Raw genomic sequence first — 16,213 nt, 5'->3', positions numbered from 1 at the left:
ACACCACAAGAGGTTCTGCAGATACTGGAAATCCAGAGTAACCCACACAAAATTCTAGAGGAACTCAGCAGGTCAGACAGCATCTATGGAAAGGAATAAACAGTCGATGCTTTGGGCCAAAACCCTTCATCAGGACTGGAAAGGTAGAGGGAAGAAGCCAGATTAAGAAGGTGGGGGTGGGGGGAGGGGAAGGAGCAAAAACTGGAAATGATAGGTGAAGCCAGGAGAGAGGAACGGTGGGTGTGTGGTGGAGGGGGATGAAGTGAGAAGCTGGAAGGTGATAGACAGAAAATGTAAAGGACTGAAGGAAATGGAATCTGATAGGAGAAAAAAATGGACCATGCTTCCACATCCTTCCTATAATAAGCCCTTTCATTGTCAACCTTGAAATTTTCCAATTGCATGGTATCTATAACCTAAAAAGAAAGATTCCTGTACATCCTAATTACCAAATTATTTTTCCTTGTCCAGGCTAGCCTCACTTATTGAGTCGTCTTAACATTTAAAACATCAATTAAATGACAGTCGAAACTTCTACACTTGAGAGAATACAACTGGTGGTCGTAACTAAACTTTAAACCAGCTGTCAGTATGATGAACTTGCACATATACCCCCTTTGAAACCTGAAGTGTAAAGTCCAAAGTTGGATGAAACTTTGACAAACTTATATAGATGCATAGTGGAAAGTATCCTGACTGGTTGCATCACAGGCTGGTACGGAAACACCATTGCCCAAGAATGGAAAAATCTATGGAAAGTAGTGGACACAGTCCAGTCCATCACTTTGGCCAAAAGGTACAGGAGTCTTAGGTCCCACATCACCAGGTTAAGGAACAGTTATTACCCTTCAACCATCAGGTTCCTAAATCAGCATGGATAACTTGACTTAAGTCAACTCTGAACTGATTCTATATGCTACAGACTCACTTTCAAGGACTCTACAACTCATGTTCTCAGTATTATTTCTTTATTTATTTTATTTACACAATGGGTCTTCTTTTGCACATTGGTTTTTGTTAATCTGATAGGAGAGGAGGGTGACCATGGGAGAAAGAGGAGGAGGATGGGGACCAGGGGAAGGTGATAGGCAGGTGTGCAGAAGAGAAGAGGTAAGGGGGAGAGCCACAGAGGGGAATGACGTCAGTCTTTGTTAATGTACAATTTTTCATAAATTCTATTTTATTCCTTTCCTGTAAGTGCCTGCAAGAAAACAATTTTGAAGGTAGGATATGTACTTTGATAATAAATATATTTGAACTTTGAACTTGAACTTTGAAGCTGTAGGCTATGCTCTGGATGGGGTCTGACCAGGCATTGTACAACTGAGGCATCATCTCTTCCCTTTGTAATCAAGTCCCATTGAGATAAAGACCGACTTTCCATCTTCACAGCAAGGGTAGTTTAATTGTAGATCCTTACATCACCTCGCTTTGCAGGTAGCCTTTTCTGTCTGAGACAAAGGGACACCCACCTCGCAAGGTAAATCATTATCATCACATGACCCCCACAGCTCTCAGAACCAAATGTTCCTTGAACTGCTGTCACCTCTTTGGTCCTGCTCTTTACTTACTGGAGTGAAAAAGTCCAACAGATATTTACTTTGCATCTATATATGTCCCAACAAGCATCAGTGTCTGTGGATCTGTTCCAAAACCAGACTAAGACCAAAACTGTAGTATGTCCACTGGGGATAGCGGGGTTGCCACAGAGACCTTTCATTTTGGTAATGCTATTGGAGAAGCTTACATGAGAAGAGACCTAAAATAGAATGTCCCTGTAAATAAAACTTAATAAGATAATTTTTTAAAACCTATTGACCTACAAGTTACTCAGCCAGAATTAAGGAATGAAAGCTTAATACACATTCATTGGCATAGAGTTATGCAGAGGGTTGTAGACTCAGCCAGCTGCATCATGGGCACTAGTCTTGCCATCATTGAGAACATCTTAAACACAATGCTTCTCAAGAAGGCAACATCCACCATTAAAGACCCCACCATCCAGGACATGCACTCTGCTCCATACCAGGCAGTGTAATCCATCCTGTAGTTGCTAACTCAATACAGTCACATAATTCTAGGTAATGGTGAGGATGAAAGGAACTGAATGGTCTCAGCTTTCTCCTGAATGGTGTCCATCATTTTCAGCCATCTTAAGACTCCACTCATTCAGGCCCATAGGACATCTACACATCCCATCTGGACTTTGCAGAAGATGGGTAAACAGCGAAGCATGAAGTCATGTGGAGCACATATAGTATCAATGCGCTATCTCTTTTTCCATTTGGGTAGCCTCGGGCCTTATGCATTGAACATTTATTTCTCTAACTTCCAGTAATTCTCTCCCTCCCCCTTCCCTCTTCTTCCATTCCCCTCTGTGGCTCTCCCCCTTACCTCTTCTCTTCTGCACACCTGCCTATCACCTTCCCCTGGTCCCCATCCTCCTCCTCTTTCTCCCATGGTCACCCTCCTCTCCTATCAGATTCCTTCTTCTTCAGCTCTTTATCTCTTCCACCTATCATCTCCCAGCTTCTTACTTCATTCCCACCTCCCCCCTCACCTGGTCTCACCTAACCCCTGCCAGACTGTACTTCTTCCCCTCTCCACTACCTTTTCATTTTGGCTTCTTTCACCTGCCTTTCCATTTCTGATGAAGGGTCAACTGTTTGTTCATTTCCATAGATGCTGCCTGTCCTGCTGAGTTCCTCCAGCATTTTGTATATGTTAATCTGAATCTCTCGTGCTTTTAGTCTGAATGTAGTCATTTTGCCAGGAAAAGGGAATCAAAAAGTAGAGGGCATAGATTTAAGGTGAGAGGGGAAAGACTTCAAATGAACTTAAGGGTAGCTTCTTCACACAGAGTGAGATGCATATGTGGAACAAGGTGCCAAAGGAAGTAGTTGAGCCAGGTATAATAGCAACAATAAAAAGACAGCTACGTGGCTCAGAAGCAGCTTTACTATCACTGACTTAGGTAACGTGAAATCTGTTGCTTTGCAGCGGCAGTACAGAGCACAGGCAAAAAATGACTATAAATTACAAAACAAATTGAATGCATAAAAAGGAATAGTGAGATTGATTAACTTTATTTATCTCATATACATCAAGACATCGAAACATACAATGAAATGCGTCCTTTGTGTTAACACAGTCAGAGGATATGCTGGGAGCAGCCTGCAAGGATGGCCATGCTTCCGCTACCAACATAGCATGCCCACAGTTTGTCAACCCTAACCCGTACATCTTTGGAATGTGGGTAGAAACCGGAATACCCGGAGGAAACCCACATGATCATGTGGTACAAACTACTTACAGGCAGTGGCAGAATTGTTCCTGGGCCAATTCTTGGTGCTGTCTTCTGCTGCTATAGCCCATCCACTTCAAGGTTTGATGTGTTTTGCATTCAGAGATGCTCCTCTGCACACCACGATTGTAATGCATTGTTATTTGGGTTAACTGTCCCCTTCCTGTCAGCTTGAACCAGTCTGGCCATGCACCTTTGCCCTCTCTCATTAACAAGGTGTCTTTGTCCACAGAACTGCCGCTCACTGGAACTTTTTTGTTTTTCACAACATTCTCTGTAAACTCTAAGGCAGGGGTTCCCAACCTACAGTCCATGGACCCCTTGCTGAATGGTATTGGTCCATGGCATAAAAAATGGTTTGGAACCCCTGCCCTTGACTCTGTTGTGCATGAAAATTCCAGGAGAGATTTGGAATTCTTGTTCTAGTGACTGTTGTGCATGAAAATACCAGAAGATCAGCAGTTTCTGAGATACTCAAACCACCCTGTCTGGCACCAATAATCATTCTATAGTCAAAGTCAGCTAGATCATATTCTGATGTTTCCTCTGAACAACAACTGAACCTCTTGACCATGTCTGCATGTTTTTATGCATTGAATCGCTGCCACATGATTGGCTGATTAGATATTTGCATTACTGAGCAGGTGTACAGGTGTACCTAATAAAGTGGCCAATTAGTGTGCTTGTGGAGGGCTTTCGCTTTGATTCGAATCTCCATAAAATTCAGTTCTGCCAGGGCTGTTAGATGCTATGGGTTAAAAAATGCCTTAACGGCAAGGCAGTCACTTTGTATCACCTCTGGTTTTCAGCTGTTGGTCTTCTGGTCATCACCGGTAATTGTTAAATTGGTTTATTATTGTCACGTACTGAGATACAGTGTAAATTTGTTTTGTGTGCCATCCATACTGATCACTTCATCATAAACGCAAGAGATTCTGCAGATGCTGGAAATCTTGAGCAACCCACAAGAACCATTTCCAAACATAGTGAGTGGCCACTTTATTAAGTACACCTGTGCACCTGTTCATTAATGCAAATATCTATTTAACCAATCGTGTGGCAGCAAGTAAATGCAGAAAAGCATGCAAACATGATCAAAGGGTTCATTTGTAGTACAGACCAAATATCAGAATGACGAAAATGTGGTGTAAGTGACTTTGAACATGGAATGATTGTTGGTGCCAGACAGGGTGGTTTGAGTATCTCAGAAACTGCTGATCTTCCAGAATTTTCATATACAACAGTCTCTAGAGTTTACTGAGAATGGTGTGAAAAACCAAAAAAAAACATTCAGTGAGTGGTTGTTCTGTGGACAAAAATGCCTTTTTAATGAGAGGTCAGAGGAGAATGGCCAGACAAGTTCAAGCTGACAGGAAGGTGACAGTAACTCAAATAACCACATGTTACAACAGTAACACACACACAATGCTGGAGGAACTCAGCAGTTCAGGCAGCATCTATGGAAGGGAATAAACAGTTGACCTTTTGGGAGACCATTTTTCAAGACTGGAAAGGACTTTCTTCTGCTCCTTCCTTTCCATTCATGATAAAGGGTCTCAGCCCAAAAAGGTCACAGATCATTTCATCACATCAGTGCATTGAGTAGTGCAAAGGAAAGTTATAACAGAGTGCAACAGTTACAAGCAGGAAATAAGGTGCAATGTCATAATGAGGTAGGTTGTGATATCAAGAGTCCATCTTGTACTAGGGCACCGTCCAATAGTTTTATAATAGTGGGACAGAAGCTTACTCGAGCCCGGTGGTACGTGCTTCAGGCTTTTGTATCTCCCACCCGCTGGGAGGGGAGAGAAGAAAGATATCCAGGGTGAGTGGTGTCTTTGATTCTGTTGGCTGCTTTAGCAAGACAGTGAGAGTCCATGGAGGGGAGGCTAGTTCCTGTGATATGCTGACCTGTGTCCGCAACTTTCTGCAGTTTCTTGTGATTACCAGCAGAGTAGTAGTTGTACTAAGCCCTGATGCATCCTGATGGAATCGTCCCCAATGGCAGGAAGTCGGGACAGTTTGGTTTTATTCTTGGGTTAGCCCTCTCTGTCCCACAGCATAGTCCATCAGGAGTTTGGTAGCTGAGTAGGTCTTGATGATACCTTGGGATGCACAGTGAGAACTTCCTATTACCCAGAGGCTGTGTTCTCAATGCTCCTTCCACCTGGTGTTCAACATGGAGAAGTAGATGAGTAATAGAGCAGGGAGGTGGGTATTGGAGCCTGGCCCTTGTCGGACCTCACTTTTAATATTTATTTCTTATTTAGAGATACAGCATGGTAACGCTCTCTTCCAGCCCAACAAGAGCATGCTCCCCAATTACACCCATGTGACCAATTAACCTACTAACCCATGCGTCATGGAATGTGGGAAGAAATTGGAGAAGTGAAGAAGTTGTTCCTAAAATGTTGAGTGTACATCTTCAGGCAGTTATACCTCCTCCCTGATGGTAGTAATGAGAAGACGTCCTGGGTGGTGACAGACACCGCCTCCTTGCGGCATTGTTTTTGGAAGATGTCCTTGATGCCGGGAAGGCGAGTGCCCATGATGGACCTGGCTGAGTCTGCAATGCTCTGCAAGTTTTTCCAAACTATGTTCTAGAGCTTTCATACCAGACGGTGATGCAACCTGTCAGAATGCTCTCCACAATGCATCTGTAGAAATTTGCCTGAGTCTTTGGTGAGGTACCAAATCTCCTCAGACTCCTAATGAAGAACTGCCATTGCCGTATCTTGTTCGTAATATGGTATGAAGGCCACAGTTGAGCTGAGAGGGCCCAAGAGCACTTGGTCCCATGGTAGACTTCTGTGCCACACCCTCTGGTGGAGGGGTCTGCGATGCTAACTGGTGGATCATCTGGTCCTTTCTGGGTACGTTAAAAGTGAAGTAGCTGGGAGGTGACCTGGATAAAAGTCAAAGATGGCAACAGCCTTGTGATGAATCTGCCAGGATCCTTTAGTGGACAACCCTGTTCCAAGTAGTGTTCCAGATCCCGAACCACCACCAGTTCCTGTTCTCCTGTCCTTGTACACCCTGCGACAGCCAAGTCCACGGGAAAATCTGAATCTGAAGAAATCCTGAGCTGCTGTGGTGGGACAGAAGTGCAGAGTGAAGGGTGAGAGACCATCACCTTCATCGCCTTCCTTCTCGAGTATGCTTCTTTCCACTTTTTACTGAGTGCCCCATCACCATTAGAACCAGCTCTTTAAACTGGCACAATTGGATGGGGATTTAAAACTGTTGCCATGCAACAGGCTGCATCCTAGCAACCTGTCTACAGATCTCACTGCAGTGGTTAGGGAGAGGTGTTTATTTGGCGTGGGTGGGTTTTAAAAGATCTGAGCTCAGTTGCTGTCACACATAACTCTTTCTGTGCACCCTGTCAGCTTAGGATAACAAAGTGGAGCAGTGAGGTAGTGAGTAAGTGTTAAAGCTAGGAGAGGAGGCAGTTTATAACCCAGACTTGGTATGCAGGGCATGGTCTGAAGAGGAGGTTTAATTCTTGCCTTCATCAAGCCTTCATTCAGTTTGAGTGATCTTCTAAAGATATTTCACGTCGTTTTCAGGTTTCAGTTTCGCAGCCCACTATCCTGTCCCTCCTCCTCACCCTCCCTCAACTTACTCCTCACCCTCACACTCTTCTCCTCCTCGCCTCTCACTCCTCTCATCCTCCATTCCCACACCCTCACCCTCCCCTCATTTTAATCCTCCATCCCCTCACCCTCAGTCTTCACCCTCCCTCCCCTCAACCACCATCTGCTCACCCTCACCTACCCCTGACCCTCTTCCTCCATCCTGTCATGTCACCCTTGACCTTACCCTCCATCCACTGTCCCCCCCCACCCCCCACTGCACCCAACAGAATCTTAAGGGGCTTGGCAAAAGGAGTAGGGACCTACAATGGGGAGGGCAGGCTTTATCCCCAGAAAAGACACCTGGGCAGTGGTAACCAAGCTTAAAATTACAGAAGAGGTTTGCTTCAGGAAGGATGCTTTCTATAAGACTTCGGAGTAGATTTAATGCCATTCAGTCCTTTGAGTTTTCCACCTACTTGGGAATGCTAAACCACTGGTTACCACTGTTAATAATTGTCCATTGTCCAGTTGAGGACCTTATCAATGATGTACGGACCTTGTTGGTAACTCTAGAGTATTACTAGAGTCAAATTAGTTACTGAACCTTGGAGGGCATTTTGACTGGTTACATCAACATCGGGTATGGAGGCTCCAATGCCCAAGATTGGAAATAATTTCAGAAGGTTGTAAACTCAGCCAACTCCATCATGGGGACTAGCCTCCCCAGCATCAAGGACATCTTCAAAAGTCAAAGCCTCAAGAAGGTAGCATCTGTCATGCTAGACTCTCACCACCCAGGACATGTCCTCTTCTCATTACTACCATCAGAGAGGCGGTATGGCAGCCTGAAGGTGCACACTCAACATTTTAGAAACAACTTCTTCTTTGCCAATAGATTCCTGACGGTCCATGAACCCATGAACACTACCTCATTATTTTCCTTTCTTTTTGCACTCTATATGTTTTTAAATGTTTCTTATTGTAATTTTTAGTAATATTTATGTCATGCACTGTACTGCTGCTGCAAAACAACGAATTTTACGGCACACATCAATGATAATAAACCTGATTCTGATTTTGGTTCTGATTCCAATGAGCAGTTGAAGAGAATTATTTTCACCCAGTAGAAGTTAGAATGGGGAACCAATTCGCACCCACAGAGAAACGTAAGTACTTACTTCATTTAGGAGAATCTTGATAATTACAGCAGAGAGAAGGGTCTCAGATATTTTCCTGTGCTGAACTGAGGGCAGCTTCACATCTCCACAGACATCACGGACAAAACCAACAACGCCTGTCAAACCCTGCACTAAACAAATTATTCTTCTTATGAGCAAGTGTTACCAGCTGTCTCTGAAACCGCTGGTTGCATTTTTAGGTTTTAATCTCTCCGTGTGGATGAGGACAGGGAATTGCTTCTCATCGGTTCATGGCAAAGTAACCCTGCAATATCATCCCAGTGAAATGAAAGGAGCTGATGTGGACACATGGTTGGATGCCAGAGCTATTTGCTTTGCTGAAGTTCACCCCAGAGGTCAGAGGGTTGATCCTCCCGGGAGCTCTGTCTCCGTTACTTTTTCCAACTACGGTCTGAGAAGGAATCCAGTGTTAGACTGTAAAATCTGCAATACCAAGGAGGAAGTGTGTTTCTCATCTGTACATACTGCAGCTTTATAAACAGTATGATTTGTGCACAAGTCACATGGCATTCATTTCCAGAGGACTAGAACACAAGAGCAAGGAAGTAATGCTGGGGCTTTATAAGGCTTTAGTCAGACCGTATTTGGAATATTTTGAGCAGTTTTGGGCCCCATGTCTAAGAAGGGATACACTGGCATTGGAGGGAGTCCAGATGAGGTTGACATGAGTGATTCCAGGAATGAAACTGTTAATGTATGAGGAGTGCTTGATGGCTCTGGACCTGTATTTGCTGAAGCTTAGAAGAATAGTAGGAGGCAGATCTCACTTTAACCCACCGAATATTGAAAGACTACAGAGTGGACATGGAGAGAATGTTTCCAATAGTGAGAGAGCTGGGGGCATAGCCTCAGAATACTAGGACATGCCATTACAGAGATGAAGAAATTCTTTAGCTAGTAAATCTGTGGAATTCATTGCCTTAGATGACTGTGGAAGGTAATTCATTTAAAGTGTAGGTTACATACATCAAAGTTGCTGGTGAACGCAGCAGGCCAGGCAGCATCTATAGGAAGAGGCGCAGTCGATGTTTCAGGCCGAGACCCTTCGTCAGGACTAACTGAAGGAAGAGTGAGTAAAGTGTAGGTTGATAGGTTCCTTATAGGTTCTTAGCTGGTGAATCTTGGAGTTCATTGCCACAGGTGGCTGTGGAAGCCAAATCATTTAAAATGGAGGTTGATAGGTTCTTGATTGTTAAGGGCATCAAAGTTTATGGGGAGAAAGCAGAAGAATGGGGTTGAGAGGAAAAATAAATCAGCCATTATTTAATGGCCAAGCAGACTTGATTGGCCAAAATGGTTTTATGGCACAGACACAGGCCATTGGCCTGTTCTGCCACTCTGATGTTCAGTAGGGAAGAAGACATATTCTGGAGAAGGAAACCTCACCATATTAGGGTTGAGGGACTGATCAGAAAGCCCCCTCAGGGAGCCAGCGGACCTACCAAGATGAAATGGTATCTTCCGGGATGGTGTTCACCAGAAGCCCAATGCTGACCACTCAGTGGTGCCAAACAGCAGAGGATATGCTTTTAAGGTTAGAGGGGGAAGTTTAAGGGCAACGCAAGGAGAAAATTTTTTACACAGAGAGTGGTCATGAGTTTACTGGGTTACCAGGGGCAGTAGTAGTAGAAGGCAGTTTGGTGGAGTTCAAGAGGCTTTTAGATTGACATGTGAGTATGAAGGGACTGGAGAGAACTGGATGATATTCCGGAGGAGAACATTTAACATAAATTTGCACTGAGATTGGACATCATGGGCCAAATCTCCTTAAACTCCGTGTGAAATATAACCTCTGGCTTACCTTTCTCATAATTACATCAATATGTTGGATGTTGTGCCCAGGATCGATCATCGGAGATGTTGTCGCCCAGGAACAATTCTTATTCTTCTCATTCTTTACACTGCTGACTCCTCAAAGAGGACTAGTGTGTGTTCTCCCAACTTCACCTTTCTAAAGTCCACAATCAATTCATTACTGACATTGAGTGTGAGGTTGTTGGTGTGACACCACTCAACCAGCTGATCTATCGCTCCTGTATGCTTCCTCATCTCCATCTCAGATTCTGTTGACAACGGTGGTTTCATCAGTGAATTTATAGATGGCATTTGACCTGTGCCTGACCATGTATTTGTAAGTGGTTCAGGTTTATTTATTTATCACATGTACATTGAAACATACAATGAGTGATGCACAGCGACAAATTGCTGGCGGCAAACACAACTATTAATTGCTTGATTAATCACTCTTTTTCTCAAAAATGATCACTGCAAACTATAGCCTGTAATTCCCTTGTATGTCCAGGCATTTTTGCAGTGTGAACTGAAATCTCAAAGGTGCAGGTCAGCTGCAGCGTCGTGTATACGGGCCAAATCGGGGCAGCGGGGGCCAGGCCGGAGAGCGGGGAATGAGCCAATGTTTGGCTACTGGAGTGGGCTTGGAGGTGACTCAAGTGGCAAGTTCGAGTAGAAGCAGCGGGTCTTGGGCCCGGGAGCATATTGAAGTAGGCAAGAGCAAGGAACAACCTGCCGTTTGGCTGATTTAAGCACCGACCCAGACTGAAAAGGACAGAGTGTTGGGGCCAGAAGCGAGGGACAGTGTACTGTTCAGCTTGCTGCTCCATGAAGTTTCCCCGTCTCTGCGCTGAACAGAGGCTATGGTCTGCAACTAACGGGCTCCTGGTTCGGCTGCATCGCTGTGATCTCACTTTCATGAACTTCAGCTCTGAGTGTTATTTGTTTCCTTTCATTGTTTGAACAATTTGTTTTTTTTTCTGCACATTGCGTTTTTGACGGTCTTCCTTTTTTACTGGGTTCTGTTGGGTTTCTTTGTTTTGCGGCTGTCTGTAAGGAGGCAACCTTCAAGGTTGTATATAGTGTACACACTTTGAAACGTATCGTTCGCACATTTGTAGAGAGTATGAGGAGAGTAGAGCAATAGACCTCGACTTTGACTTCATTGTAGCCTGGTCATCTGCCCGCCTGTTAATCCTCACTCCCCCTGTCTTTCTTGTTCTGTTTCAGGGGTTTATCCTACAACAGTTGGGCCGCTACAGTCTGGCTGAGAAGATTCTTCGCGATGCCGTGCAGGTCAACTCCACTGCACACGAGGTGTGGAACAACCTGGGTGAGGTACTTCAAGCCCAGGGCAGTGATGACGCAGCCACCGAGTGCTTCCTCACCGCGCTGGAACTGGAGGCTAGCAGTCCCATCGTGCCTTTTACTGTCCTTCCCAGGGTATTGTGAGGCTGGACACCAAGTCTGTGTGTTCCAGAATGGCCCTCACACAGTCACATCTTCAGGCCATTTGTGTCATTGTATTGGTGTGTTTTATCCAAAAGATCAACTTACTCAGCGTCTTCCCTCTCTCCCTTTTAAACATTCACCATCTCTGTTTCTCCCATCCACATCCCTTTTCCTCTAACCACCTGGGGTCCAAGGAAAAGCAACCTGCTGTCCGGCACATTGTTCCCAGATCCAGTCGCTGGGAAGTTGCTGCACTTAAATTAAGAGCAGTTTTGACAATTAAGACTCCCCTGTGCCACCTTATTCGAGTTCCCTCTGTGTTGTAGGTGAACCCACCCACCCACTCCCTCTTCACAAACTGTTCCATTGTTTCCAAAAGGTCTTCTGAGGTTTGCATCCATACCATACATCAACATGATCCTTATAAAGATATATATGTATTTATGTACAGTAGTATATGTATATTCTATTTGTATATTAGATGTTTATTCATAAAGAGATGGCCAGTGGCTGATGTAACTGCACATTACTGAACTGTATGTGTCGAGCTAGGCACCATGTTGTGGACTGGTTTTCACTCCTTTGTGTCCAAATACTGCATTTCCACCTTTGAACCCTGAACAAACTGTGGGACCAACTAGTGGATAGCTACTAACGAATGACGCAATCGAGTTGCGATACTTAAAACCCGTTGCAGATTGATTGTCAGTTACCTCTCATGCAATTAACTGCCGAACTGGGAGACCAATCCTTAGCTAATTCAGCACTGTGGATATTTGATGTGGTTCTATCACTTGAAATCTCTCCTTTAATTATGGCCAGGGTTATCTCTTAACATTTAAATCATAAACAATCTCACAGCCTTAGTGTCTTCAAGCTGGGACAGAGAATGTATTGTAACTCAGTCACAGAGTACTATTAGCAGCCTCATTCTAGCAGGGTACAATGCTCACAAAAGCAAATCAGGTGACAGGTGACAGGCATCAGCATCTTCTGAATGTAGATGATGTCACTTAACTAATTCCCAGGATAGTGAGAGCTTATGGTCGTTTCCTGGGAGCCTTCACAATCCTATATTACTACAATGACAACATTTGCAACACACATCACCATCACCAGGCCTGCATGTCACTTTCCCCGTCCCCTGTCTCTTCTTTCGTCTTCTCCCTTCCCTTCTCCACTCAGAGGTGGGGAATTATAGAGCAATAACCACAACAGGCCGTCCCGAATGTTCTCCCTCTCTAGCTGGGAAAGGGCCAGGGGTTTCCGACCACTTTATTTGATCTAAAGCAGACTAACTTCACCAACACCAAGCAGATCAGACCAACTGAGCGTCTGTATGAGGTCAGTGCATACTCCAGCCTTACAGACACTTCTTCCCTGGTAATTAGAGTCCAAGGTGAAGCATCCTGCAACGTGCTGAACACAATCAGCCATTATTCATGTCTGCAAACTGGGAGACCAGTCCTTAGCTAATTCAGTACCGTGGATATTTGGAGTGGTTCTATTACCTGAAGTCTCTTCTAATGTTCAATCTCAGAATCTCACAGCCTTACTGTCCTCAAGCCAAGATGAATAATGTTGCAGAATACTATTAGCAGCCTCATTCCAGTTCCGCTGTGTATGTCTGTGCAGTTTCAGCCCAGGCTGAGCTGAAATTGGAAGGAGCCCACAGAACCCACCTCCTGCTCTTTCCTGACGACTTGCCCCAGAACCTCAGCATCTCTTCACAGGGTCAAAGATAGAACCAGAAGAGATCCTGATCCGCTTTGCACTGCGGTCTGCCAACGGCTGGTATTGGCCACACCGTCTGTTGTGATGAGCCATGTGCCCTGGCAGGCTCACACTCCCACAGCTATGCAAGTGTAGACTCTTCCCTCAGTAATCCCTGCCTCATTCCCTGCAAACACTGCAGCAGGTCCTAATGAAAGTTGAGACACAATCCTGGTATTACCAGGTAATCTCAGCAGACGGTAACACCCCCAACACCAAGGAACCCACACCCACGAGATTGAGATAACCTGAGCACTGTTCCCAGAAACACAGGGCAGCTCGGCTACTTGACTGTGCTGGGCAGGGAAGGGAGTTCAGCCCAGTGAGGAAACAAACATCCCTGTGAGAGACTCATCAGTCAAGTGTTTGCTTTCATTGTACAGATCATCCCTTTGTGTAGATTTACCTCTCACCTCGAACCTCAAACCCTGGCCAGACTTCATACCTCACTGCGAATTCATCACCTTTTACCACAAACCAATCTTGCTAATCCCAATCAAACCCCAGACCCCAATCCTTAACCTAATCCTTCATCCTGAACCCCTCACCCCATTCTCACCTGAAACCCCAAAATCCATACCTCAGAGGTGTTCCTTCCACTTTCACCTTGGCTTTCACCCAGCTCCAACCCATGCCCTGCCCATGTTGTCCACCTCCTGCCGCTGCCCCACATACTTGTGTCCACACTGCCCCATCAGTGTCACAAGCCCTTGTCTGTGTCTCTGGCCCAGGTTTCAGCCTCTGCCCTTCCTCAGTGGGAGAGATTAAAAAATATCAGTTCAAAAGAAATAACGTTTGAATGACTGGAACATAAAGGGGTGGAGTAAATTTAAAGAATAGAGCTCTTCTATGTGTCCAGACACACACACACCTCACATGGCCTATACACACACACTTGCACACAAACACACGTACACACATAAAGACATAGACACACACTTGCGCACACACACAGACATACAAACGTACTTAGACACACACTGAGCCTTGTTTGAAATTCCCTTAGAAGGTAGCTTTTACTCTTTTTGTTCAGCTAGTCATGTTATTGACCAAGTGTCTGAAAACTAGTCTGCCACCAAATGTAAGGTGGTTGATTTTTACAGGAAACAAACTGGAAACTTTCCAATGCCATTTCCTAAGCTGTGCTGAAGAATGTGTGATCAGTATTCGGGCATCGTTTACAATGAATCCTTCCAGAAACCCAACCTGGGCGCAATGTGATTATGTTCAGAGCCAGGGCCTTCTTGCACCCACTGGGCGTGAGGATAACAGTCCGAATAAGCAACATTAATTCGGGCAAAGTTCTCCATGCACAGAGATAGATAACCCTTTGCAATTGTAGACCACGGCATTATCTATTGAACCGTTCTTGCAGGGTATGGATGGATCACTCTGACCAGAACTGGCAGCCATTTCCTTAACAGGTAGACTCTACTGTCTGATTAGGAGTCTGAACACACAGCTCAGGACAACCCCAACTTTCATCCTTTGTCTGTGCTGTTTCAGGGACAGAGGTGCAAGGGATCTGGGCAAATATAGTTACTCATGAACCACCACCTCACCCCATGAGACCTCATCCTCTTCCTAACCCCATGGAAACTTCTTCCAGCTTGCCATTAAATGCTGATACAATGTGTTCCATGGTAAATGGCTTCCTTGATGGTAGAATGGTCAGTCTAGTGCTAATACACAGGGAAAAGTCACCTGTATGAGGTGATCACACTTGGTAACTCCTGTCCCCAACCAAATCCAACAACTCCAGCGGAAAGGGGAACAGGCAGAAGCAAAAACCTTATTTACCAATTGGGTTTAGGCAAGCAAGGAAAGTGTATAACTGGATCCTCCCTTAAAAAGGAGGCACATCAAAAATTAAAACTGCAAAAAAAATCTGTCGTTGTTTCTAATGTGTCTGTGCTAATGGGTTCATCTCAAAGTGACTTGGACTGTGCATTGTATCACTGCCCTAACTACGAGCATCGTGTATATTTGTCATGGCTGGAGTCAGCCACTTTCAGATCTGTGATGTAAAAAGATATTGTTAATTCGATGACTCTAGTCTCACCGAGTGATAGTTACCTCTTCCCACAGACTGATATTTATTCATATTAAATTTATTTTCAGTGGATGTGGTGTGTGTTTCTTTATGCCAAATTTGTGCCTAAATTAATCCAGTTTTACCAAAGGGAACTTCCCTCGGTCTGTGTTTTCCATTCTGGGAACTTTAAACATAAACAGAAGATTCCCAAGTTGGAATTCTTGTCTACCTTGAATAACTCGGAGCTGAAAGGTGTCGAGGCTGCAGTCGATCTTCCTCTTACAACAATGGGAAGAACTTGCCCCATCAGGATTGTGTCAGCTCCCAGCAATACCATTCACCCAAATTCATTCCAGTTCCTCTCCTCACGGCATAGAAGCATAGCAGTCAGCATAACGCTATTACTGTACTGCACCAGCAACCCGATTTCAATTCCCACCACTGTCTGTAAGGAATTTGTGCGTTCTCCCCGTGGGTTTTCTCCCACATTGCAAAGACTTACAGGTTACTAAGTTGTCAGCATCCCAGATGCATGATGATACTTGCAGGTAGCCCCCAGTACAGCTTCAAACTGTGTTAGCTGTTGATGCAAATAATGCATTTCACTGTATGTTTCAATGTACATGTGAGAAATAAAGGTAATCTTTAATCTTCTTCACCTCCTTCCTTTCATTCACTGTCTAGTCCTATCAGATTCTGTCTTCTTCAGCCCTTTGTCACTTCCATCAATCACCTCCCATCTTCTCACATCATTCCCAATGTCCCCGTCAGCATCTGCCTTTCATCCTTGCTCTTCTGGATCCACCTACCACCCGCCAACTCTTGCTGCGCCCCTTCCTTATGCTGGTGATCTCCCCTCTTTCTTTCCAGTCCTGATGAAGGGTCTCAACCTTAAACATTGACTGTCCACTTCCCCCAGCAGATGCTGCCTCACCCAGTTCCTCCCACGTTCTGTATGTGTTGCTCTAGGTTTCCAGCATCTGCAGAATATCTTGTGTTTCCATTCCCCAGCATGGTCCTATTTTTTCATTCAGAGATACAGCAGAGTTACAGGCCCTTCTGGCCAAATGAGCTTACCTCA

At 44.8% G+C, this 16,213-nt stretch overlaps 1 protein-coding gene across 2 annotated transcripts in view; it reads left to right on the top strand.

The window, feature by feature from the left end:
• Window positions 1-15,241, top strand: part of ttc7b (tetratricopeptide repeat domain 7B) — a 477,499-nt gene extending 462,258 nt beyond the window's left edge. For both annotated transcript variants that reach the window (XM_063045085.1, XM_063045099.1), the window contains one exon: window positions 11,103-15,241. In XM_063045085.1, the coding sequence (XP_062901155.1) occupies window positions 11,103-11,324 (222 nt within the window). In that variant the 3' untranslated portion in view covers window positions 11,325-15,241. The remainder of the gene's footprint in view (window positions 1-11,102) is intronic.
• Window positions 15,242-16,213: the final 972 nt, after the last annotated feature.

The sequence above is a fragment of the Mobula hypostoma genome, chromosome 1, assembly GCF_963921235.1.
Source record: "Mobula hypostoma chromosome 1, sMobHyp1.1, whole genome shotgun sequence".
NCBI classification, from domain to species: domain Eukaryota; kingdom Metazoa; phylum Chordata; class Chondrichthyes; order Myliobatiformes; family Myliobatidae; genus Mobula; species Mobula hypostoma.
The sequence above is the reverse complement of the archived record's forward strand: the minus strand, read 5'-3'. Positions and strand labels throughout refer to the sequence as shown.